This window comes from Ascidiella aspersa, chromosome 1, assembly GCF_963924565.1.
Source record: "Ascidiella aspersa chromosome 1, kaAscAspe10.2, whole genome shotgun sequence".
NCBI lineage: Eukaryota > Metazoa > Chordata > Ascidiacea > Phlebobranchia > Ascidiidae > Ascidiella > Ascidiella aspersa.
Window position 1 is genome coordinate 13,458,101 of NC_139447.1, and position 26,728 is coordinate 13,484,828.

The 26,728-nt window shown below is 36.5% G+C and overlaps 5 protein-coding genes across 5 annotated transcripts; 2 read left to right on the top strand and 3 right to left on the bottom strand.

Annotated features, from left to right (window-relative positions):
- Nucleotides 1-14: 14 nt before the first annotated feature.
- LOC146167872 (lysM and putative peptidoglycan-binding domain-containing protein 2-like) lies at nucleotides 15-1,459 on the bottom strand. The gene has a single exon (XM_083389191.1). It carries the CDS (start codon nucleotides 1,436-1,438, stop codon nucleotides 809-811), a length of 630 nt encoding a protein of 209 aa, XP_083245317.1. The 5' UTR covers nucleotides 1,439-1,459; the 3' UTR covers nucleotides 15-808.
- A 6,550-nt stretch (nucleotides 1,460-8,009) lies between these two features.
- On the top strand, nucleotides 8,010-12,148 carry LOC146167873 (uncharacterized). The gene is made up of 10 exons (XM_083383150.1): nucleotides 8,010-8,172; nucleotides 8,329-8,486; nucleotides 8,627-8,752; nucleotides 8,826-8,942; nucleotides 9,128-9,241; nucleotides 9,388-9,495; nucleotides 9,618-9,731; nucleotides 9,919-10,038; nucleotides 10,920-11,133; nucleotides 11,343-12,148. Exons 1-10 carry the CDS (start codon nucleotides 8,061-8,063, stop codon nucleotides 11,405-11,407), a joined length of 1,248 nt encoding a protein of 415 aa, XP_083239276.1. The 5' UTR covers nucleotides 8,010-8,060; the 3' UTR covers nucleotides 11,408-12,148.
- Nucleotides 12,149-12,157: 9 nt separating this feature from the next.
- Nucleotides 12,158-18,466, bottom strand: LOC146167874 (uncharacterized). The gene is made up of 8 exons (XM_083383138.1): nucleotides 18,341-18,466; nucleotides 17,848-17,963; nucleotides 16,591-17,141; nucleotides 16,068-16,236; nucleotides 15,236-15,381; nucleotides 14,132-14,356; nucleotides 13,306-13,430; nucleotides 12,158-13,074 (listed from the first exon to the last, which is right to left on the bottom strand). Exons 2-8 carry the CDS (start codon nucleotides 17,931-17,933, stop codon nucleotides 12,667-12,669), a joined length of 1,710 nt encoding a protein of 569 aa, XP_083239264.1. The 5' UTR covers nucleotides 17,934-17,963; nucleotides 18,341-18,466; the 3' UTR covers nucleotides 12,158-12,666.
- Nucleotides 18,467-19,728: 1,262 nt separating this feature from the next.
- LOC146167875 (F-box only protein 39-like) lies at nucleotides 19,729-23,608 on the top strand. The gene is made up of 4 exons (XM_083386159.1): nucleotides 19,729-20,769; nucleotides 21,218-21,323; nucleotides 21,769-21,932; nucleotides 23,477-23,608. Exons 1-4 carry the CDS (start codon nucleotides 19,729-19,731, stop codon nucleotides 23,606-23,608), a joined length of 1,443 nt encoding a protein of 480 aa, XP_083242285.1.
- A 986-nt stretch (nucleotides 23,609-24,594) lies between these two features.
- LOC146167876 (protein cereblon-like) lies at nucleotides 24,595-26,362 on the bottom strand. Its single transcript, XM_083390079.1, has 3 exons — nucleotides 26,121-26,362; nucleotides 25,632-25,837; nucleotides 24,595-25,149 (listed from the first exon to the last, which is right to left on the bottom strand). Exons 1-3 carry the CDS (start codon nucleotides 26,197-26,199, stop codon nucleotides 24,934-24,936), a joined length of 501 nt encoding a protein of 166 aa, XP_083246205.1. The 5' UTR covers nucleotides 26,200-26,362; the 3' UTR covers nucleotides 24,595-24,933.
- Between the last annotated feature and the right edge of the window lie 366 nt (nucleotides 26,363-26,728).

Sequence of the window (26,728 nt, forward strand, 5' to 3'; positions counted from 1 at the left end):
TTGAAAACATTCAGTACAACAATTAAAAGAACGACACTTGTATCTTAATAAAATACAACAAGTCACAGTTAAAACTAAAATGTCATATGTCAACATAACTAGATGCATGTGAGCTATCATAAAAGGTACGTTGAACTTGAAAGATGAATATAACAATTGCTTGATTTAGTAATGCCTAAATGTGTGACATATATAAATAAAAATTATTCTTAACAAGATTTCAATAAAGTATAAGCAGAACTCGTGTTGAGTCATAATGTTTAACAAAATAATGTGTAAAAACAATGTGTGTTCAACAAAAAAGCATGGCGTGATAACAGGATGGGTGCTCTTGAATAGTTGAAAAAGCAACACAGACAGTAGACATAGAAAAAAACAAAAACAATTTAATAGTACACAGAAATACAACAGGAAAGTGACCAGGAAGAGCACATAAGAAAACACTAGTTGTACCCCGCAATTTTATAAAGAAATAAAAGTCAAAACTCAGATGTTCTTATTATAAAACATGTAACTGCTATGTTCTTTAAATGATAACTGTAAGTAGTTTGAAGTTCAGATCTAGAATTTTTAACTTAGTTAAATTCTAATTAAGGGGGCATAATTTTTGTTTGCTTCAAGCAACTTGATTAAGCACTTGATTATAAACTCAAGGCTGCTCCAATAAAATATTACATGATACTAACATTTATCTATTGCTTAAAACAAAAAGAAAGGCAGCGCCATACCACACCATGCATAAACACCATAAGTACATGAACATGCACATGTCTCACAGTGAAATATAAAAGAATAGTCACGGCAAGCATTACAATTCAAATAAATGATTAGATTTTGTTGGAGAGTGAGAAAACATGGATTTTTGATGATTCTTATGATATTCATTGTTAGTCAACATCTTCGCTCGACATCCTTTACTCTTGCTTAAATCATATTCATCAGTTGGCTCAACTTTTAGTTCTTTAATAGCATTTTTTCCAGCCAAAATTTGTGAGTCGAGTTTTTGCAAAAAAGACTTCGCATCAACTTCTTGGGCCTCAAAATTTCCTTTATTTGTTTCGTTTTTAATGCCTGTTTTTACATTTGTTTCCAATGAAGATTTATATTTTGGAATAGCATTGATGCTTTCTTGGGTATTAGTAACAGTGTTATTAGGTTTATTCGTAAAAGTTTGTGGGGAAATTTCGCTTGAAAGGATTGAAACTGGAATTCGGAGATCTCTTCTTAAAAACAGAGAATCGGAACTATACAATTTATTCACTTGTCTCAGTTCAGCTGTAGAGATACCATATTTCAAAGCAATCCCTTGTACTGTGTCGGTTTCACTGATAATATGCGTTTTGAAATTCGTTGTAGTCTTTATAATTGAATGCACACATGACCCATATGAAGATCCATAGTTGTTTCTTGATCCAACTATTGAATCCCACTCATTCATGATTCAGTTAAACAACTTAGAGTCTTAAAATAATAAAACATCAAGTTTTTAAAGGAGTAAATATTTGGGGACCAGCACCGGGGTGCACTGTACGGATTAATCATAATATAAATTTTAGTAAGATAACATAATATAACCTTAATTTTGTAAAAAAAATTGATTAACATTTTCCAGTCCAACCCTAGGCACAACTTAGTTTCCTGTCGACTGTAACACACTGTTCTGATCAATTTGTATGGGCCTACACACCGAGAACTATTAAAATGTGTAGTTAAAAAACTTGCACTTCGCAAAATCACGAACCAAATTTAATACTTACTAAACTGCACATGTGCATAGTTTTGACAAACATTTTAGAACCTAAATCGCAGGCACTACTTGGTGCCATTAGCCTTCCAGCTTTCAAAATCAAAGCATTTTTTCAATCAAAAAAATATATATATATGGCTTAGTCAAAAGAGCCATATATGGCAGGCCAACCATGTCCTCTTTTAGGAGGATTTGTCCTTTATTCTCAAGCAAAATGAATGTTCCTCCGAGGATGCTCAAAAATGTCCAAATGTCCTCTTTTTTTCGCATTTCGAGTTAGTTGCTTATACTTTTAACAAGACTTCTAGGCGAGACGTTGTATTTATTTCCAAAAATATACTAAAGCCATGAAATGTTGGTTTAAAACAGGTTTTCAAACAAATTGCCTTACCAGCCCTACCTTCTTGATTGTTATTGCAAACATTGCGTCCGAAAAATGGCAACAGAACCCCGATTTATAAAGGCGAATTAATGAAGCAAAGGTGTGAGTTTTGTAGGCCTAGCCTACTATTAGTGTTACTGTATGGTAGGCTATGTTGTTATTGCTTACAGAAGCTTGTCTAGTTAGTCTATAGCAGCGGTTCTTAACCGGGTGCATGCCCCAACTTTTTTTATCCATAGGCCTATTTTATATAATTGGATAACATGCTAGCAACAGGGGGACTCAAACTTTTTCCGCGAATTGATAATGTTTTTGAAATATTGCCGTTGTACTGAGTGTCGTCACATCTTTTCAAACACGATATCGCAATGTTTAATTTTTGCCCTTGACATTTTTATTTGTGCTCAACATCACAGCCTTACAACTGTGGAGTAAATGCCTTCACAACACGTTTGCTAAAATCAGTTTGTACACCAGTCTGGAAAGTATGGCAGGTCTCGACTAGATCTCACAGGCCACTGTGAAAAGTATGGCAAGTGCACCTGCGAGATTTTTTCAACCTTTTAAAAGTGCACCCCGAAAAAATCTGAACTGCACCCGAAATATGTAAAACGCTTGGGCAGAATACATTTACAGTGCAATGTATGCAATACAGAATGCATCCTAAAATCATAAAGTGCACTTGAGGTGCACTTTTTTGCCCTTTGTTGTACCCGGTCACACGGATTTTTTCGGCCGTGCACCCGCGAGATCTCGTCGAGATCTGCCATACTTTCCAGCAGTGCTCACGGGCCAGATTGGAAACTTTGGATACTGCGTGGGGGAGATGTTTTGCAGCTGAAAAAATGCGCGGCTGAAAATAAAATTTCGACTTGAACTTGCGCGGCTAAAAATAAACCATCAGGCTTCCGAAAGTTGTAAATTGCGAATTTATATTAAACTTACAGCGTTCATAAAATACTTGAATCACTGCGCAATTTTTGGTTGGTGTGCGGGCGCAGTGCGCAGGTAAATATTTAAAAAGTTGGATAGTATAGCATTAAATATGCAATATTACTCGATATTGCCTAATTTGACGTCACTAAACACGTGACCGTTGTCCACTGATGCGTGACCAAATCGCAGAACTGTGCGTTTTTTGCGTTTCACAGGTGATTCTATATGATGTATATTATATACGTCTTATAAACTAGCGTTAAAAAATGTTATGCAACTTCAGTATGCGGCCCGCCAATTTTTTTTGTGCTTGTTAAGTTACATACAGAAGTCTGCGCGGCTGAAGTTTTGCGCGTTTGCTCGAGTCAGATTTGCGCGGCTGAACACATTTTCTATAAAATGCGCGGCTGTGACCGCGGCTGAAAGTGCTACTGCGCGGGGAATGAATAGATGAATCCCCCGCGCAGGCCAAACTTTCCATCCTGGCTCACGGGTGCACGACTGAAACGAAAGTAAAAAAATGCACCTGAGGTGCACTTTAACTTTTATATTCCAAAGCACTCTGTATTACATACATTGCACTGTAAATGTATGCCGCACAAGCGTTTTACATATTTGGGGTGCAGTTAAAATTTTTTTCAGGGTGCACTTTTAGAAGGTTGATAAAAACTTGCAGGTGCACTTGCTATACTTTTAGTGGGCGAGCCATAGGTTCCCAACCCCTGATATAAGCTATTGACGGGATCTCTATTACGCTCGCACCCAATAAAGATTATATGTCGATTTAAACTACTTTGATGTCCTGATAAATTACCTCTTTCTTATTATATTTTTTTCCAGTTTGCCTTTTTATTTTGACGACTGGTTTGTAGGGTTCCGCTCCGGGAATGTTTTGACAGGAAATTTTTATAATCCCAGGTTATTAGGCAACATAGCAAAACTTAAAAATTGTCGTTTTTGACAGGTATAAAGAAAAAACATATTACTAAAGGTATGGAAGTCATTGCCTAAGTTGGTTTATTTAAGCTTACCAGCGGAAAAACCTAATTAAATTTATTCTACCAATAAAAATGCACCCAGCATGCGCGTTCATTTTAAAATAATACTAACTAGACGGGGGTGCGGTTGTTGTATATTTTGTCAGGGGATATATTTTCAGGGCTTAGTGTTTATTTTCAATTTTTACTTTATTTTAATTTTTTTTTTTTTAATTTTTTTTTTAATATTTTGTATTGTGTACTTTATATTATATATTTTGTTTTTCATTTTCCTTAACTTGTTTCTGCAAGCAAAAACAGATATGGGCCGAAAACTTCCCCACTTAAAATATGCCTTTGATGCGAAAGGGGTTCAAATATGGCGTAGAATTTGGGGAATGATCGAAACATATATTTGATAAATAGAATTTACTTAGATAATGCATATGGCTACTTTATTAAATTTTGACCAGCTTACGTGTTTGAAAATCAAATATTATCATTCTCTTAAAGACTAAAAATGGTTTAACGCCTATGGTTTGCTATACTTTTGCAAACATTCACTAGGTAATTTTTTACCATAGCTTGGTCCGAGCAATCACTGTTAAAACAGGCTTTAAATCTGTCGTTTCAAACAATATGAAAAACACTATTACGTGCCTAATACGCAAACTATTAAATCGAAAGTTTTGCTAGATAAGTTTAGGCCTGATGTTGGTATGCTGGTTGGAGCAAGATGCACAACAGGTGCTAACAGAGAGGCGTAAACTGCCTTAAAATTTCGCATTTAAACTTGCGGCGGTAAATACACCCTATTGACACTTAATTATTAGGCGAAGCTTATCGCGAAGTAATTGGTTGCCCCAAAAAATGCTGACGCCGCATTTAAAGCAAGCATTATAAATGTGTCGCCGATATTCTGCCTTGAACATCCCTACTCGAAATGCTTCCCTCCGTTAATTGTACGGTGGGTGAAACTTTATTCACGGCCTTACCTCTTTGTGTATTACCGCGACAATACGATGAAATACGATTTGGAGAATATTGGAAACATCGTATTTGGAGAATATTTGCTATTTGCACCTGTTCTGTATGTTACTCCAATCCAACATATCTACACACAATTATAAGTTGTGTATAATAATATAATAACTTATGGCTTTGAAGCGAAGGGGGTTCAAATATGGCGTAGATTTTGGCAAATGATCGAAACATACATTTGATCAATTAAATTTTACGTAGATAATGCTTACGGCCATGTTATTACATTTTGATCTCTCTAAATGATTTAACGTCTATGGTTTGCTATACTTTTTCCAACTTTTACTGTGTAAATTTTTACCATGCCTTGGTCTGAGCAATCACTGTTGAAACAGAGTTTAAATCTGTAGTTTTGAGCAATATGCAAACACGTTTATGTGCCTAATAAGCCACGTTTTATATTGAAAGTTTTGCCAATTTAAATCGAATAAACGCAAGATTTATTTATTTATGACGCCATGTTATGACGTAGCTTTGTAACGTCGTCGTTAAGAATGCGTTAAACTTAAGCTTTTTGTTGTTGCGGCCCTTGTATAATTATATTTGCTTAGACCTGGTGTTGATATGTTTGAATGGTGCAACAATTACAACATGTGCTAACAGAGATGTGTACACTGCCTGTAGGATTCGCATTTAAATTTGCGGTGGTAAAATATTTTGTGTTGTAAGAGCAATAGGTTTTTTTACTTAGAGAGGCCTCTTTATGAAAGGCAAGTCGCATGTGCATAGTTTTACTAGGCAAGCCACTTCCAACACAAATGTTGCACGCGCGGGACAATAGGGCGCAGCAGGGATGCCAGCAGCCGCCTCGTCGCGACGCGAGCTGGACAAAGCAAGCGAATATGAACGAATTCTGTATGAAAGTTTTTCTGCTGCTAGATGGCTGTCGTTAGCTACAAAGTGCTAAAACGCAATATTTCAGGTTTTTACCCCCCAAGCAAAGGCCCCTGGGAGTGCAGCCTCATAAACTTTTACAAAGCACCTACATACCACTCTACGCCATGTCTGAAAATTTGAAGGTTCTACGATGTCTACTTTTTCTATAAAGCTTCGGACAAAACTCGGTCTGAAACAAACCATAGGAAACCATAGGAAACCAAAAAAGAATAACGGCAAAAACAAGATATGTCCCGAAAATAAATTTTCGGCCCATATAATAAGGGTGCAGCCTTTAATACGTGAAGGTCTTGTAGGATTGCAGAAGCAATACTACAGAACATAAATGACTTACAATTTTTTAGTCAGGATTGCAGGGAATTTTAATATTTCAATCCCGTTTCCCGGGAGTAAAGAAATCCGGGAAAAAGAGAAACCCTACTAGTTTCGTTACTGACAAAACAAGTGGTAGGATTCTAGACCACCGCCGAAAGCATTTTTTATTATTTCAAAAAAAATAGTTTTTTTTTGTTATTTTATAGAAAAAAAACCTAAATAACCTTACAAAAACTTTATCACTTGCCCTGTACATCCCTGGTCAATCACAAGGCAAAACATAGAATACTAAATAACGTTTGTAAGTGTTTTATAGTAAAAACATAAAAGTGTTGCAGAAATAAATCGGCTTATATTTATTAATTCAAAAGCAAAGTTATAGCAAAAGTGTTTAACTAAACAGTAGAAAATTCAGCGGTTTTTCTAAGTGAGGAATGTAGCATTCCGTATGGTTTAGCCGAGATATATATTTGTGTTTTACATCTTTCTTACGATTTCTATAACGATTTTGCTAAACCATTCCTTTGTGCTTTGTACAAGAGAGAGTTGAGCAAATAGCTTTTCACGTGCTTAATACATTACTTAATAGCAAGGATTAATACATAGGTATAGTTAATAGTGAATCCTTTAAACGCCATACATAACTATTTTGTAATAACTGCATAATAAGGTATATATATATATATATTGTTTTGAATGCTTTACATAAAGATAGTTGCTATAACGACTTCACACTTTTTTGCTAGAACGAAAATAAACTAGGATTTCCCCAAACTGTAAACTAAACGCTACCACAACAACTAATGAACTAATGACTCAACGAGCAACACACGACATATTCCTACTTTATATTATTGATTCACGATCCAGTCGTACACAAGGCACTTAAAACATATTTGTCTACTTAGTTTGTTAAAGTTTACGATTTTTTATATTGATAAAAACAGTTAATTTTGTTGAATTACCCAACAATCAATCAGTCCCTTCCAATGCCAGTTTGTGTTGAAATAACTGCATATTTATGTTAACTTGACCGATTTGTTTTACTTGGTAAGTTGAACGGCCTTTTTACAACATATCTCAATACAATTCTTTGGTACTATTCAACATTTGAAATTTACCAAAAGTGTTCATAGTTTACATTTATTAAATTATTTGTAATTGATTCAGAGTGTAGTCAAATCCCTGTCTCTATACTAAAATATGTTGGTTGATAGTATTAGTAAATATATTATTAAACTTATTTTCATAAATATGTTTGATTTCATAGTCTTACAACAAAATAATCTAAAATTGTCCAGTGTGTTTCATTTGTTGAATGCAAAACAGCATATTTTACTGACAAATTTATATATTATATACATTCGTATAATGTACTAAATAAATGTGAATGACGTGATGCATTTTAATTAGTTGCTGAAATTGTTTTTTACCAAACTAATGTAATTTATTTAGTGTTACCCAATTCTCTACCTAAGTGATGCAATAAAGTTACACAAAATTGGCCAACTCATTTAAGGCCTTATCTCATTTATGGTGAGATTTATGTTAGCTGGCATCACTGTAGAGTTTAGGTCTTTAAAGAACATACCGCTACATAGATTCATTCAATATGAAAAAGACAATAATTTTGTTAAACATTTTATCTAAACTTAAGTGTTTATAGTGTTTTTTTTTTTGTCAAAAAAAAGTATTATTGCTTTTAGTCTGTAAGGGTGTTTTAGGTTATTCATGCAATTCGTTATAGCTGCAGTTGTTCACAATAATGGAGGCTCAAATTGCTCCGTCCTGCATAGAAATGGAAGCAAAAAATAACTCTGTGTCTCAACGAAAGATTGCGAGCCAAATGCCAAGGGGAACTCGTCTTGACCCTTCTGGTGATAATGATTATACTGTTATGTTCATTTGCTCTACTCTAAATACCTGTGTGTTTTATCAAGCCGAAGTGATTTTTAAATGCTTTTTTAATTTTGATTTGCTTTTTGACTTAAGATTGCCAAACAGTGGTTAGTTATAGAAATTTATATTTACAGGTTCATTTTTGGAAGTTAAAGGAGCAAGAAATTACAGTGCTCACCAATTAAGCATAACTGCAGATGAAATGTATGATGATATTGTACAGAGAGGACTTCGAGCTGACGGACTGTCAACCAAACTTGGAGTTAAAAATAGTCGAGAATCCATCGCCAAAGTGAGTATGTTTTGCAGTAATTTTTTAAAAAGTATATTTAAATTTAGAGATAAACTATATTATTTATTTGCCGATACTGTTACTGATATACTTAGATTTTGCTTGGTTACTGCAAATATTTATAAAATGACATTTTTTAGCTGGTTAGCAGTCTGTTTCAAAACGACAGTCGCCGCGACGAGGTAATTCAAAATTATAATACCAAGCGTCAAAGAAGCAACTGTGCCAAAACTGTGTTTGCAACCATGACAAATGATGAGTTAAAGGTGCTAAATTTTACTTTAATGTGTTTTTTTCAATTCAATTTATTAGTAAAAGACAAATGTTTATTTAACCAAGATTATCAGAGAAGAACTGATACCAGCAAGGGTGGATGCTCATTTAAAAAACTGCTTCACCAGTGTGTTCGATAATCAGATTAACAAATTGGAAAATGCTGTACAAGTTTTACAAAAGGTGATCGTAGTCATTGTTTGCAAAGTGTTTTTTTATTGGCTTCTCCATAAAGTGCAGAGAATAAAGCAACTAATAACCAGGGTATCCTTTGTAATATCATTGTGTGGTAAAAATACCATGTCCTCATTGTAGTTGAACCAATTTATTTAAGCCATACAGTGATATGACTATTTTATTGCATACAGATACAAGAGATTTTCTCGCAATGTCTGCCTGATTGTGAAATCCTGTCTGCCCACAACTTTCAAACAAGAGGATTCTTTTTGGATGTGTTTCTACTAATTAATGACTTCATAATGGTACCAACATTTTTATTTGTGCTCCCACATTGCACAATGACTTATTTTGAATACTGTTGTAGCTAATACTTAACATATCCATATGTATACCCCTGGCCAGCTGTTCATTCACTACTTGTCTCACATCACCAATTACCGTTTTTCAGCAAATTCTTGGTGATGTTTATGGACAAGAACAACATGAAGACTTCAGGGCTTCCAACAACTTGCAACAGAGTGTGGAAGTTACGAACAGCCAAAATGACGTTGTTGGTGTAAGAATTTTTTTCTTTAACATCATTTTAATAAGTTGCTTCAAATAAGTTGCTTCAACAAAAGATTTATGTCAGCTGTTAATGTCAAGTAGTAAAAAATAACTCTTTTCTTATTATTGCAGGATCAAACGGTTGCAGAGATCCTGCTGTCTGTTGGCCTGACGCCACCTCCTGTGGCCCCAGGTCAGCGACCACGGAAGAACCGACCCTCTAAAATCAAACCCAAAGTAACAGAAGTAAGTCAAAAATTGATCTGTTAATACTGTTATTTTAGTAAACTTCATTTCAAATCTACAAGATTTTTAATACCTTTTTTTCAGGGACGGATCTAGGTTTAATAAAAACATTTCACGTCACAAAAAGTTATATCAAAACGTAACAAAAAAATTGAGCAGAATACATTTTGTCTTTTCCGATTTGCAGGAGGACGGCAAAGAGTGGGTGACCGTTGGAATTGTGGACCAGACTGGACAGACCAAGTACTTGCTGGTTAAAACACCAAAGGACATCGAAGGGACGATAGAGGCTGATAAATTGTTGGAGGTATAAATTAGACAAATCGGTCAGGTCACTGTACTCCAGTGTTTCTCAACCCATGGGTCCCGACCCAAAATTGGGTCACCCTTATACTTGGTTGGGTCGCCACTGCGTTAGTTTTTATGGTTAGATTTATTGCGATTGGTTCTAAAAAAATTCTTAAAAATTTTAAACGTGGTGAAAGCAGAACGAATAAATAGATCATATAAATTAAATTCGAACTTATGGATGTTAATTTCTCAAGTTTTTGTTCGCTTTTGTTTCGCTAGAAGTAAGAGAATTGAGTCGCCAAGGCTTCGTTGCTAAACTTACGCTTGGTAATTGGGTCGCCGCGATAAAAGGCTGAGAAACACTGCTGTACTCGATTATGACGGGTTACCTTAAAAAACTCACCATAAAGTAAGCTCGAATAAAAACAAGCTTTGTGCTTTTGGGGTTAATCTTACACAGATCTGGGCAAACTACGGCCCTCGGTCAAAATACGACCCGGCAGGCAATTCAATCCGCGTTTTATAAGTAATATGTGTTTTTTGCTGTGGAATATGTTATCGTACTAATTAAACGTAAGGCATCCTCACTTTGTTGTGCTCATACCAGCTTGTAACAACAATTATATTTCCAGCTTTCTTTGAAAAAAAGCCATGGATATGTATATTTCAGTCGCCCATTTTGTCACGGCCCCAAATACTTTACCTGTGTCTCCATCGATTCTGCCCAATTAAACAGGAAAATGGCATTTGTACGAATTCGCGACCTCAAATTTGTTAATATGCAAAAAAACGAATAGCTTAGCCTCTAAAAAGTTTTTTAACGTTAAGCGCCAAAAAGAGTTGCATTTTCTGGGGAAAATGTTTTGTATTGTTTCAATAAGCCTTGAAAATTTCCAGCTTATTAACAACCCCGATACGGTTATCCTTGACTCGACCGGCGAAGAAAAGTCCTTTATCGTCGACCAAGCCGAACACCGAAATCAGGCAAACGAAGGCCATGGCAACGTGAACGAACCGACCGTCAAAATCGTGACGTCACAGTCTTGTATAGCAGCAGCAGACAACGGAACTGGGATGACCACGTTAGAAATAACCTTGCCCGCCATTTCAAGTAAGTTCCTCATGTTGTGTTTCTAATGCAGATACGACCAGGTTACTCATATAATCTGAGAATTCATTATTTTTGTTTCAAATTATTTCAGGCGCAATTAAATTTGTAGCCTTTTTTAAAGAAGTTTACAGTTACTACCAGCCTTAAATGTTTTCAGATACTAAATACCATACCGAATAATAGTATTTCACTTCGCCTTTTTTTTTCAGAGAGTCCAGCGAAACGTGTTTTATCAGAAGTTCAAGGAAGTTCAGGCAAACGAAGAAAGTCTTGAAGATTTGTGAAATTGGGCTTGCCACAAATATTCAAGATATTTTATGATCTCCGAACAGTTGTTTGAGGCTGTTGAACAAGGGACTGCGAGTCGTTGTTTGATAACTCAGCTAATGCTACATGGAAGACCTACATGATTTACGTTTTGAATGGCGAATGGTCTATCAAGACTCCGTTTCTTGATTATGCTTTATGAGCAAATTTGGTATACTACGACTGCCACATATTCTTTGATCTTGTTTTTGGATTAATTTGCATATTGAAAGATCTTTGAAAAAAACGTTTTTCAGGTGCCGTAAAACTAATTGTTTTTTTGTTTACCATGACAAATAAGCTGTTTTGTCTTGGAATTATCTTCAAAATGTCTAGTTAGCTAATTTTAGGTCTTTAGGCACCTATAAATCTTATTTGAAGTCTTTCAATTCTTTTTTTATAAAAAATATTTGGCAAACCTGTATACGTTGATGCACAATGTATTTTGTTAATGTTTACTAAACTTACTGGACATTGCGGAAGTCCAAAGGCGCGACTATATCGGGTATCATAAAATTATTGCTTAATCGTGAAATGCCTCATTCTGTTATATCTTTATATAAATACACGTTTCTTCTTCCTTTACTTGCCTTTTTGGTTGCGTAAACTAACAGTATATGGTACCTGATAGAAAAAGAATATGTAGCATGAAAACCTAAATCCAAATGTTGCAAAAGGCAATTTAATGAAGCTTATTTATATATTTATTGTACTGGTCTTGTACGTTTGCTCTAAAATACATAAAAGGATAACTACCAATGTTCGGTTTGCGATTGCTAAACACAAGCACACAATGCACTACACGGCAGCACCGCACACGCTAAACCAAACAATAGACTTCAATATATATCGCGGAACGTTCAGCACCACGCTATCCGGCTAGTATACAACAGTAACACAATGATAAAGCGGTATTGCACATTCGTATTGCACCCGCAACCCCTTCCGCTCGGCGAACACGTCTTACAACCATGTGCAGCAACTTTTTAGCATAAGGGAGCATATATTCAGTGTCTCAATTCCATTCAAGGTGGCGCTCAAAAACGCAAGTCAATAACAATCTCTGCATTGATAAATATATATATAGTCGTTGCCTGTGTATAAATAGTACCATTGATGTGGCGGTATTTTACATCTAAACAACCAATTTTGGTGAGAGATGCAATAAGCGGCGTGGGTCAGTAACAGCAGCAAGAAGGAACGCTGGAGACGGCTTAACTCAAGGCATTACGCATCGGGTTTTTCCTCACTGGCAATGCTCGGCTCGGACGTTATCGCGTTTCGCACGCTTCCGGCGTTAATGCTCTGCTCCGAGTCGGACGCGACAATCGGGTCTATTGTGTCGTCACTAATGACGCTTCCCTCCTCCGCCAGGCTCTCGGCGTTTTCGACGGCCAACTGAACTACGTCGTCTAAGGGCTGCACCTCAAAGGCGGGGATCGGCGATTTTTCACAGCTGTTCACCAGGTGGCAGTGGTTGATGGTGTTCTCTGGGTATCCCTTCAGCATGTTGTCAACCGCCTCCACGCCCTGGACGAAGCAGTGATCCAGGTCGCCCACCTCGTACTTAAAGGCGCCGAACCGACCCCGGCTCCACACGTCTTTAGACTTCAGCCAGCTCAGGGCCTCGTCGATCTGGAAAACAACCGAGTCTGATGTGTTGTCTCTCGTAGGACTCGCAAGTTAAAAATTTTCTGTTCTGGGTTACAAACGTATGCAAGGTAATAAATAGTACTTCCTACGTTGTAATTTACTGTTAGAAAAAATAAATGCCCACTAAGGTCTGTGGAATAAATGTTAGGCCAGGCAATAAGATCGCCGAAGCATAAATTAAAAAATCTCCTTCTAGAGAAGAATATAACGCACCTTTTCGTGTGATGTGATGGTGGGGAGGGGGTAGCCGTGCGTCATTTCTGTCAAGTGAATTGACACGATCTCGTCGCTGGTGCGTAGCAGTCCGACCGAGCATGCGTCACGGATCGCATCGTCGACTGTAAGAAGGGCAACGCACATTTACGCAGGATGCAACCATTTTACGATACGTTTTATACCATATATGCGGAAAATTAATAAGGCGTTAAAGTTTTAATTTTGACTTTATATTTAATTTTTTTAATAACGCGATATTGTAACAAATGCCTTGACGCGATATGATGACGACATTTTTTCTTAACAAATAGTTGTGATTTCCGAACTTCTGAAAAAAGGTTGGTGAACACTGTGCCTAAAAAAAGTTGCCTATCAGTTTGTACAACTTATCTGATCAATGATCACACGTATAGCTTAAAGTGGCCTTTTTAATGTACTTAAATATCGAGAAAACCCTTGTTAAGATTTATACATAACGTTTGTACCACTTAGAGGTGACACACTTAATTTGAAAAAGCAAATCATGATGACAATTAAGGAGGGTTGTTAACGTCATAGGTAGTGAATTTAACACATGTGGCTACAATATGAATATTACCGGAACGAAGCCAACGCGAAAAAATTTTGCCGAATGATTTCGGAAAAAGCCCACTGAAGTGACGTTAATGATTATAACTCTACGAAAGTCAATGGTTGAGCATTGACCTGTTAATATTAAAAAAATGTGAGTTCACCTGTTCTGTAGGAGCACTGTGAATTTATTAAAAAAACGAGTAATAATAACATTTCTTTTTTCGCCTGTATAGTCTAATTTGTAACTTACTGATAGTTCCTTCAGTCACGGTTTTCAACGGACCGCCGCTCACTTCGACTAAAAGGGACCAATAGGGCCCCGGCTTCTCACTGGAACCATCGGGTGCCGGCTCGCCGCTGGCCAGTTTGATGGTTGACATTGTGACGTCATCAGCAGGCACGCTGTCGGGGTCGTAAGAGGAAAATATAACGGCTCGGTGAAAGATCGTGTCGGATTCAGGATAGTAGATACAACCTGACGAAAAATATATACGAATATTACAATCGTTTTTTGCCAGTCAATTTGTTAATTGTCTTTAATTTACGTTTAAATCTAAGCAGAATAAAAGCCTAACTTGTTTTTAACTTTGCGCTGTTTAAAAATCCTGTAACGTTCCAACAATCTTGTTTATAGGAAAGCAGAATAAAGGCTTAAACTGTTTACAACTTTGCTCTGTTTAAAAATGCTTTGATGGTCACACAATCTTGAAAGTGCTGAATAAAACGGATTTTGATTTTGACTGTGTTTACATAACGTCTATAGTATTTTACCTATATATTTGTGAAAAGTTATACTTGACACGTACAGTATGTCAGGATAGTGTAATTACACTCGGTGCAAGGCCTGTCATGTCAATACCTTCCAAAGAATGGTTTAATTTAAACTTCGGGCCGCGGCCTATGAGCAATTTTTAGTGGGTCGCGAATTTTTTTTTACTTTAATTGTTCATAGTGTTGTGGGCCGCGTTAGAGCCGTACATTCATTATACTTTATAACTTTATGTTAACATTTGATATAGCAAAGTTTTTATTTTGGCTTATGGTCGCCTTACAAGTAAACCAAGCGTTCGCTCGAGAACAACAGGTGTTTTAAGTTCAATTGTATCGTGACAGTAGGTTAATGACTGTGGCCACCCCTAAAACAAAAATAAAATCCTAGATCCGCTTCTGTTGTCATAGGTTTCACATACCAGTAGTAGGCCTTCATTAGCTCTTCGTAGTGTATTTTGGGCAGAGACAAAAAACGTTTGCCGGTCACTGGATTAAATAAAAATGCCAAACGCAGCAGAGCGTGTTTACACCGTCCATTTGCACGTTAGTACCTCCACCGCCAAAGGCCAAATCCTTTACTTACCAGTGATGTCTTTGTGAGGGGAAACCCCACGCACCCCGAGGCAAACAACATGGAGCGACGAGTGGATCATACTCTCGCACAAATCCTCGCGACCTGCCAGGTCGAGCAGTGACGTCAGAGGCATGGTACTGATCAGCTGTTTATACCTGTCAAATTAACGGCGATTAAAGGACAGGTTGCTGCAGCGAATCAAAATCACTGTTAAAATTCAACCTAGGGCTATTTTTCGAGTTGCTAATCGACAGTCAGGAATAAAAAATATTAATAATTAATTTGGGGCTTTAAAGTTTAGACAAATTGTTTCACTAGTGTATCGTGGCATAAGGATAGTTTAAACAAATTTCCTTGTCATTGTTTCTGTCGATATTACAGTCAATACCAAAGCTATTGCATATATTTTATCCCGAGAATAAACCAGTTTTTCGATGAAGTCGTTAACTCAGTGCTTTCCATAGTGTGTCGCGATGTTATAGTTTTATATTAGATCGGGACCTTGTTGCAGTATGGTTGTGTAATAATTATAAACACTAGAGGGGTGCGTTGTGTCCCTAATTGTATACAAGCTGCAGTTTCGTATTGATAGTAAATTGCATGTGGATACTTTGTTTATTGTCCAGATTATAAATATCTTATTAAGAGTCGCACAAAAAATGTAATAAACGTGGGTCGTAAACTAAAAAAAGCCGGAAGCACGGCATTGAACACAAAACCAAATAAAGACAAAAACAAATAAGCATGGTATAGTCCAAATAAACTGTAAAAATATTTAAAGGAGGATACGATGTATGTTGCAGCGCCGTAGAATTTTTGTCTATTTAACATAGCGTCTTACGTAAGTTCAAGTCCTGCTTTGGTGATTATCTTCTTTTCTTCGATGTCAAGTTGTGCGATTTCGGTCTTGAACCTCACGTTGTTCTTTGGCAGGGTTTTGGTGAGACTTCGCCACAAGCCGATCATTCCTCCTTTGCTCGGATATATTGTTTCCGCCTCCGTTCCCCAACCTTTTACCAAATAAAGGTTAAATGCGGCGCCAAAACGATTGCTAATTGTGTTCTAAAGGTTATGTGGCTACATATGAGCAAGCAACAGAGTGGCTGGCACCCCAAATACAAATAATTTATAATAATCTTCTTCAACCTTATAAATCTCAAAAGGAAACGCAGTTTTTTTGAACCAGTCACAATATATATCTGTCACGGTAAAACAAACGCAGAGAATTGTTTCGACGCCAATGGGTGAAATATTAACACGATTTACGGCAGCCGCGTTTCACTCCAATGAGCGTGAAAAGCGGCGCGTTGGCGCTGCGATGATCGGCATGAAAGGTAAATTAAAAAAAACTAGAACTCGTCTACCTGGATCCGTTTCTTCGTCAGTGAAAATGCGATTGATGACGTCGCCCAAGTCTGTGGGCGCGATTTTGAAATCGACCCAATCGAATCTGAGCTTGCCAGTCGGGTAGGCCCAGGCCTTGAAGATGTAAGGGCGAAAGAAGAGATTGCAGAGGGTCTCCCCCCATTCCGAAACAAGATGCTCGTCGAGATTAACGATTGCGTCGCCTCTTTCCGGGCTTTCTTTCGCTTCGAGTCGAGCCTTAAGTAAATCCAGCACACAGGCCTGTTTCTCGCTAAAAGGCAGCGCGCAGAGGTTATTCTGCACTGGGTATTTGACCAAGCGTTCCCGAATATGTATGCGGCTGTTGCGTGGACGTGCCTCCATCGTTTTGCCTGTCTGTTCGTTGTATAGCGACGCGATGACCTTGTCCACGTAAACGTAGTGACTGGAGAGTGTCTTGTAGCCGTGGTCAAAGCGGAAGCCCTCGCCGGTCTTTATAGAACCAGCGAGTCCGCCTGGATACTTCTCGGCGTCCAGCAGAAGCCAGTTTTCGAAACCATATTGTTTCAGTCTGTAAAAAACAAGAAAATCTTAAGATAATCGTAAACCACTCATTTATCTGCCAAGATACAAATATGCTGATAATGATAATGTACGAATACAGTTTAAAATTCTGGTTTATGCGTTTAGTCAAAATTTATATAAACTATAGCGACGTATGAAAAACTTCCTGCAAACAAAGTATTTGTACATTTGCTTGCTCAGCAAACTAATACTATCTTGGGAGCCGGCAGCAGGTCATACTTGCAACGTTATGTTTACATTTACTGGTGTTCTCTTATACAGGCGTATTTTACGACAGACAAGTGTAGCAACAAGTTAACCTAGCACCAAAAAAAAATATTACAGTTGCTTTGGTAGGTTGAGCAACAAAAGCCTTAATCCCAAATATTTCGTAATCTACTTTTAGCGTTTTTGTGCATTATTTCAAATTTAAATATTAAAGCAAGGATTTGTTTACATTTTTTATTCCAGTCGCTTATTAATCATTAAGCGATTAAAATCTTACAAAATTTGCCACTGAACTTTACTTGCGTTTTTAGTATTTCGCCATAGGTAATGTATTTTGATCGATCTTTCACGCCAATTCGCATCGCTGTGTATTTTTAACCTGCTTTTTGTTAAAGCATAGGATCACTCCAAATTACTCTACAAATAGACCGTGTGTGTACTAAGGGCGCCAAAGCTCCATAAATCGTTTCTACATAAAAACCCACCTGTATGCGGCACCAAGTCCGGTTGGCCCGCCACCGACTATTACTACATCAACACCAGCAGACTGTCCTTCTAATGAATTGCCCATGCTCCAATACACAACTATTCGAAAGGCTGCCTGTAAAAGAAGTAAAGTTCAGTTGTCGACAGTATTGTACACTCTCTGTCAGTAAACTTCATTGGCTCACAATCTTCAAACAAAGCTTACATTTAATTTTTAAACATTCAAATATACAATTTCTAAAGACATATGCATTTCGGCCCAATGACATAAATAGTTGTTTATTGCTTGTTGAACGAATTCTATATCTCCGATTGTGGCCTATTAACAGTCTCAAAATCAAAAGCACAAGCAAGTTCTCAGTAGTATCAAAATATTTGATTTTGAACAACAAATTTTGAAAATACGACTTTGCTTAAATTGGGCCCTAAACGCAATATCATTATTGCTTCGGAACGCTTTGAATTTTTGTCAAAAATTGGTAAACATCTCACCTCTCCTAAATCTTCTAACTTAACAACCCTGCTCCACTAGCTGCTTGTACCACTGTTTGACTGTATTCATTTTGATAGTAGTCTTTAAATGAGATATAACGCAATATGAACGTATTCTCACAGCCGATAGATTGACTGTGATTCCTGTTGGCTGAGCAATACGACTGGCTGCTACGTGGCTTATATTGTAGTGGCTCAGTCAGACTGAAAATTCCGGCACGTTGTTTTGCAGACAGCAATCGAAAAAACTACTACCTGGGATGCTGGTTAACTTGATACAGCCAGTGCTGTTTTCTGTATGCGATAAGGGGGAAGGGGATTTCCAAGTCGCTACGGCTGATGTTTGTACTACAGTAAATGCATTCGAGCTTACCAATTAAAGACTTATAAGTCACATTGAGACGGCGGTATGTCTTATAGAGATATTTTGTGCCCACAGGCGAACTCCAGATCTACATCTATTCGAATGAAGCAATGTACTCTGCTCATTTGAACAGCCATTCGCCACTCTATTAATCAAGCACAAGACTTCCTGGCAAAGCGACTAAGTTGTGCCGGCCTGCCCTTCATACGTATAATCCTGTATTGAAATCTGCATCCTTTATAGAAAACTATCGAACATGTAAGTAGTATGGATACGTGCTGCACTCAATTAATGTAAACCAATACTGCTGGACATACACACAAGCCTTCCAGTATACGCAGAACATCAAGCATATACTGTACATAAAACAGCCTACGCAATTGATAGCCACTAACTCATTACCATTAATTTTACACGCGCCCTATATTTCGATTTTATTGATACGCGTATTGAGTGTTGAAGCGAATCAAGCAAACGACGCTGACATAGTTCTGACACATCGCATTATAGTGCCTACGTTTCAGGTCTGACAAGTTGCAATCGGCGCCTCGGGCAAAATATGGGCGGTTGGGCACGCAATTAAAGAAGTACAACACTTGCCTCTTAGGACCTGGTCTTTTATTTGTTTATTTATATGTGTATCTGCAGTGCTGCATCAACATGTGACCTTACCACCATAACCGGAACCTACGCGTTGTTTAAACGACTATCGGTTTGTTTTGAATTGCTAACGTATCAGAGTACAATTTACGCTTTCTTTTTACACAACTATTAAGAGAGAGAGAGCAAGGCGTCAATTAACGTACAAAACATTACAGTAATATTATGCGATAAAAACACGTAGTGGCTATGTTTAAAACATTCTGAGTAACTATATGCAACTCAATATATAAACTCAGAATATGAAAAGTATCAGTTATACTGCCGGAAGCATTGTTTAGTAACTATACCATCCTTTATTTGGTCACAAGCAGATTTTTTTTTAAGTTTTGTAATATTTGTGGTGTGAATGGAACAAGGGATAATGAATTACCATGCTGGCGACGAGTTAGCAGAGGCATCATGCACTTCTAAGCAAGGACAATTCAAGTTGTCCTGTAACAATAAAGAAACTGCGTCACCATGGATGGCACCCATTGAAGATCAAGTAAACGTAGAAGTATTGTTAAACGATTGGGGAAATTTGCCGCATGTAGTGCTGGAAAATGTGTTTCAAAACTCAAGCGAATCGACTCTTCTTTCGGCGCAATTTGTATGTAAGAGATGGTACGATGTAATACACAACAGTGCCAATTTATGGAGAGAAAAGGTCTTTCGTTTTTCAGGAAGGGACCCTAAAGATTTGACTAACGCTCCTTACAAGTATGCAAGCAATTACGTGAGAACGTTCGGAAAATATATACAATACCTTGAAATAAAACTATTCAGTCCTATATCTTCAAGCGTTTGTAAAAAGTTTCAAAAATGCCTCAAAATCTGTTTAAGCCAGTTAGCTAAAAGCAAAGCTGAAATTAAAGTGTTTTCAATCCCCGGTATGCAGCTTGATCGCTCGCATTGGGTGCTATACAGAGAAGACATGTGCACCTCCCTAGCGCGTTTTTTCTGTAAATCGCAACACACGCTGCAAGATGTTTGTCTTTGTGGGACAAGGGCTAACTTTGACGATGGCTATAAGGTGTTATTTGCACTTGGTTACAACACTGGGGGCACGGTGACACATTTAAACATCCAGGACATGTTTGTAAGCAGGCGGCCTATCTTTGACATATCGCAGTTCTGCGACTGCTTTAAGAATTTTCAAAGACTCCAAGAGCTTCAACTCAATTTCAGCTACATTTCTGAAGAACTCCTGGAAGTGCTCGCCGAAAATTTGCACCAGAACAGCTTGCAAAGAATTGATCTTAGGGTCACCCAGCACGACCCCCACAGCCAAGTTATCTGGGGACATTCTTGGACGGCTCTGGTGAGGCGTTGTCCTGACCTAAAAGTGGCGATTTACTTTCAACGAGTGATGACTTACGAGCAGCATTTCAGAATCCTCTTACCACAAATACCACTTGCCGAGGTTTGATGCTTTGTTCTGATATATCAGTTTATTATTGACTGTAGTTAAGCCTGTTAGCCTACATGTTTATGTTTACAGTCAGTAGGTAGGGTCGTACTTATGCTAAACTGAGCGAATTTATATTTTGTGATTAGGTTGTGCTTAAATCTTAATTTTTGAGTATCTTTTGATTTAAAAAAATATATAGTTTTATCCAACGGTGGTTTCAGTCTATCGGTCTGAACAAGTTAATAACAAAGAAGGTGGTTGCGCAAAACGTACAAACTACTATTTATATTATAAAGTAAAATGCGATTTTATTTTTAAGGGTATTCTATTCTGTTTTTAGTTTAATATATAATTTTTCTAAATTTTAGAAAAATAGTTTTGTAGTAGTATTGGTAGTATTGCACGTATGCACACTAGGTCTGGAAATGAAAACGTAAACATAAGCCTGGTTTCTCCGCAGGTAACTTTCGACGGTTGCTACTTTGCCGATCGCGACTGGCAAATCTGTCCAACGTTGACTAGCATTCTGCCACATTTCAAGTCAACGTTAGAGCGTGTTGTAATAGGTAGGCAAGAAATCCGCGTATAAATAATTAATTTATTAGGCCTAGGAACCTCTAAGTTTATAAGCTTCAATATGAAAAAAATCGTTCAAAACTTTTTGACAAGGTAGCAAACAATAAGTGTTTTGTGGCAGGATTCGTATTATGCTAATGTCTTGTGTTTTGTTCGCTTACAAAACATTTAAGTAAAGAGAATTGGGTGTCCAAAGCTTCGTTGTAAAAAGTCTACTTTTTGGTATTAAAAAAGGTTGAGAAACACTTTTTTGTAGTAAAGAGCATTCAAATTGTAGTGGTAGTTTTTCATTGTACAAAACATGATTTCTAAAATTATCCGTTTCAAGGCATTTTACTTTTATTTGACTTAAGGTGTTTTACTTTCGCCTCTAGACAACATTTTTCCATACAATTTACAATTTGTTACAATTATTTATTTTTCTTGGTGGCACAGATGTTCCGGATACGCGCGAAAATTTCCAAGCTGAACTGTTAACTTTGATAGAGGCCTGTCCAAACCTTTGGTATCTGAAGATCAGTGCCTATATTACCACGAAATTTGTAGACAACCTATTACAATCCAGAAGTGAAAATAAGTGCAACGTCGACGCTATTAAGGTGGGATTTTTTTTTAAATGATGCAGTAGGATCGAGGCCACAATATATACTCCATACCAGGGCCGGGGCCGATCGAGGATTTTGGTTTGGGAAAAGCACAAGATTTTGATTTGGGAAAGGCACAAGGTCATGTCAAAATCTTAGGTCACATATAGTTACGTCTAAAAGGTTACGACATGAAGCCAAGTAGGCTACACCACAAAGGACGTGTATTTTTTTATGTTTAAGGTTGAAGAGGTGTTACTTACTATGTGCTACATACAAACATGTAATTGATTTGTGCAAACAGGTTGTTAAAATTGGCTAAATTTAATGGAAATCCATTATAAATGAGTTATAATGTAAGATTATGGTTACATAAAAACGTGGAGAAAAATACTTTCGAAAAGCGCGATACAATTTATCGTTATGTAGTTTAAAGCAGCGAGTCGAACCGTTTGACTTTTCCGGTTCAGGTTCGGTTCGGGTTCAAGAAATTTTTCGGAATCCGGTTCAGTTCCGGTTTCGGTTCGAAGCAATTTAAAAAGATTCGGTTCAGCTCCGTTTCAACCATTGTTATTTCAAAACCGGTTCATAACGTTCCGGTTCGGATACAATATTAGTTACGTGAAATCTAAAAATTTGAGTCAATAAATGTAGAGAATAATCTTTGAATAAGTTATTTAATCTAAGTTTTGTAAGTCATTTGATCTAAGTTAAGTGACGTGTTAAAAATAAACAGATTATTATTGAAATATCTAAAAAATCAAAAATCAACGTTTTTTTCCATCAATAATTAAACTTTTTCATAAAATTTTGAACATGGCATAACTTGACTCTGCAAAATACAAGTTGTGACGTCATGCCGGAGTGAACCGCTTTTATTTACAGGTTCGGGTTCAGTTAAGGTTCATGTTCTTTCAAAGTATTCGGTTCAGTTCCGGTTCGGCTCCTTAAAATTTTACAAAAAAACAGTTCAGGTTCGGTTACGGTTCGACTCCCTGGTTTAAAGCGGCAAAAACTCTTGTTAAAAAATGGCTCCTATTTAAAATCAGTAGTTCTAAAATAACAGTTTATTTATATTAAAATTACGAAAGGCCTTCGCGCGCGACATGAAAAAACGCCTTTAAATGGTTTAAGTTGCCAATTGTGTTTAACTTTACTTACAAGGGCAGAAAAAATGTTGTCTACAAACATTTAGCTTGTCTGGTTATTGTAGGTACTGCCAAATAGCTGTGGAGTTATGGGCCATAGGATTTCTTTGCCAACATTTCTTCCAAATGACAATATACTATATGCAATAACGTATATCGAGAAAATATAAATTTAAATTAAAAGTTTTGCCAATTGAAGCCTAAAAAACAAACGATTTAATGCGCTTTATAGGTGTTTGTTTGAGAACTGGTTCAAGTAAGAAACTTTTTCATGACGTCACTTGTTAAGACGTAATTTTATACTGCCCTCTCTAAACCTTATCTTGGAAATAAAATATCGTGTCCCGAAACTGGTTGCAATTCAAGATTTGTGCAGTATAACAGGGTTTTAAGGTAGACATATGCTTTCAGATCAGGATATTCGTGCGCGACTATAACACAGATGATGACGAAATCGACCTGGAGCGTATCTACAGTAAGCACAAGCAGCTGATATGCAACGATCTGCTCGACTATTACGCCTCCTGTTGCGTCGCTATGTGACTGACCACTCGGGATTGACAGAAATAAATTAAAACAACGCAGCACATGTTTGGAGTTGTTTGCCTACGTTGGGCTTGAAACCTGAAATTGTTTAGATAATACCGACATTGCCGCGTCCATATGTAAGTCAGACAACCATTTACCTTTTCGTGTTATTTCTGCAAAATCTGTTTCACTTAACATTAAGCGTGAAGTAAATTTAGTTGCACAACAGCGCCGCGCTAAACAATTTTTAGGCAAAAATGAACGAACAGTATCCATTAGATTGTTTTAAATATTTTCGAATAATATCACCCCAGTTATAATAGTATCACCCCAGTCCAATAATATCACCCCAGTTTTTTGCTAAAAGTGTGATTGCTGGAAAGATGTAACCAATACAAGGACTGTGTAAATTTCAACTTTGTAGCGTCATTTTTAATTGCTTTATGCGAACATTAATTGCGAAAGGCGTTTTTTCGAATTTAGGCAGTGATGAATTTTCAAAGAAACAGTAAACACCCAGTCCGAATGAATTTAAACATGATTTATGTCTCATTTTGAAGGTGGTGCCTCCTAGTTTATATCGTTAAAATTTGAACTTGTTGGCTCAACAGTTAAGGGTTAATATCTCTGAATATTAATATTCATATTTTTGAATATTAATTTTTTTTCAATATTTTGTGCTAAAAGTGTGATTGCTGGAAAGATGTAACCAATACAAGGACTGTGTAAAAATTTCAACTCTGTATCGTCACAACTTTCGGAGATATTGCCCCAAACCTATTCCAGCGCGCCAAGTTCGTGCAGGTTATGGAAATTGCTACAGGCTCTCGCAAGATATCATTTTCTAATACGAAATACTCAAACTGAATCAGGAGACATGAGCAATGCAAAACAAAATCTTTCTGGTTGGCTAGTGCAGATTTGCTTTTAAAACATATAAAAGCAGCAAATAGAAAGCAGCTTTTATAAATAAAACTGTTCATTTAGGTTATTTTGGGGAATCTGTTCACCAAACTATGTATTTCATTCTTACCAAAACAATAGCATTTTATAGAGTTTTTACAAAAGGTGCGAGAAAAATTTTAAAAAAGAAAAAAACTTAAGTAGTACAAGAATAAGTGCACAATATGAGATTGTTAAATATGTTTTGAGATTGAAAACTACAAACTAGTAAAGTAATGACAAAAGACACCAAGAAATGTCTTTTTATAAATCATTGTGTTTACTATGGCAAGCACAACCCTTCTACCACACCAATCAAAAACAAAACAAAGCTAAAGCATTATGAGGCATATATTCTTACTTTGAGATTCAAACAACGGAAACTTAAGTGTTTGCAATCAACTATTGTAAGCTTTTGGAACAAGCAGAAGGGATTCTGACTCAGTCTGTTCAAGTAGGTTATCCAAAATCAAACCAACAAAAGTATCATCATCTGAATGTGTGACGTGGTTGAAATTGGTTGGCTGAAATTTCCAACCCAAGTGATGCTGGCACTGTGGGCATATAGCTATCCGCCAAGCAAAACCTGGAAACCAAGTCATTCCTGTATATGCCTGTCAAATTAAGCATAGGTTTAAAGCGAAATCATTTTTTTTTATGAATCCTTATTGCTAGTTTTTTCATTACAGAGTTGAAAAAAAGATTGAGGGGATTAATGCTTCCTTGAAATCTGGGTTAAAAAAAATCATACTTAATTTTGGTGAAACAAAAGCTATAAGAAGAGTATAACTTCTGTAAACTAACCTTTGTCATAATGTGTGGTCAAAAATGAACATGACATCATAATACACAATCATTGCTTTGTTTTTTTATGAACAACATAAAAATAAAAAATAAAAATATCAAAATCAAAATGTTCAAATAGAAACATCCAAATAAAGTAAATATAACAAAATATAGTCATAGAGCCTTTAATCATTTAATTATTTCTGGCCATCGTCATTTAGCTTTCCTGCTAATTAAGATCTTTAAGTTAAGCCACCTTATATAATAAAATAAAAATTATAGAAGTTGTTAAATTAAAATAATTTCTTACATTTTCATGTGCATATATGTTGGCCTTTTTGGCGGTGATTAATCTAAATAGAACATTGTTTGGGTTTTTAAATTGCTGTATTGGGATCATTTCTTTACCAAGAATATTTTGGTGTTCTGTCTTTAATGCAAGTTTGCTGGAAACATGCTGAAGTTCAGATGAATAAAGTATTTCCTCGCCGCAATGCCTGCATAGCATTGTCTTTCCTGTACACAACAGAATTTTATGGGATTGTTAGACTGCAAAAACACAGGTCACATTTTAAATTTACAAGTGTACGGATTTATAACAGACGCTGGCCAACATGGTGGATAATAGGCCTACTAAGGTTTTTTAGAAGACCAAATGTTTTTAATATTGTGGTACCAAAGATACTAAAGTTTCATTTTGGTAATTACGCACTGTTTTAGTTAATGAAAATGAATAGCAGGCATGCCACCTTATAAATAATTTACTTAATAGCATAAATTAAAGATAAAAAACACTTACCTGCATTATGCTCACTGCTGATGCATTGTATGAACAGAATACCCAATACAAAAAAGGTTATCATTCCGGGAGAAGACATTCGTAAAAGGACTAATATTATGTCAGCTTAAGCGGTTGTATTTATAGGTGTTAATATTAACTTAAAAACGTAAATGGATATCCCAAAAACCAATTGTCTTGAATACCAATAGGGTTTTCGCTAAAAACCAGTCATCCGTGTGAACAGCTGATTAAAATGGACAAAGTAATCTGTGAACATGACGTTTGAGATTGTGTGCGTCACAATAAATTACAGTTTAGCGCAGTATTGTAAGTTACGCATAAACGTCACAAAATGAAAAACATTATGTTCGTATGATTTTCGCAGTGTCTACCAGTGGTTCTCAACCTTTTGTTCTTTCGTTGCACAAAAATTCTGTGGCCCGAAAAATTTTAATGAAAGAACAAACTATAAAAAGGTTTAGAACATGGGTTTTCACCTTTTTTTGCTCATTGCCCACTAATTTAGTAAAAAAATGGCGTTGGCCCATTATTAACTTTTAATGAAAAACACCTAGTTTCAACAACACAATAAATTATTAAAGCTTGTACATTATTTCAAATGTGTT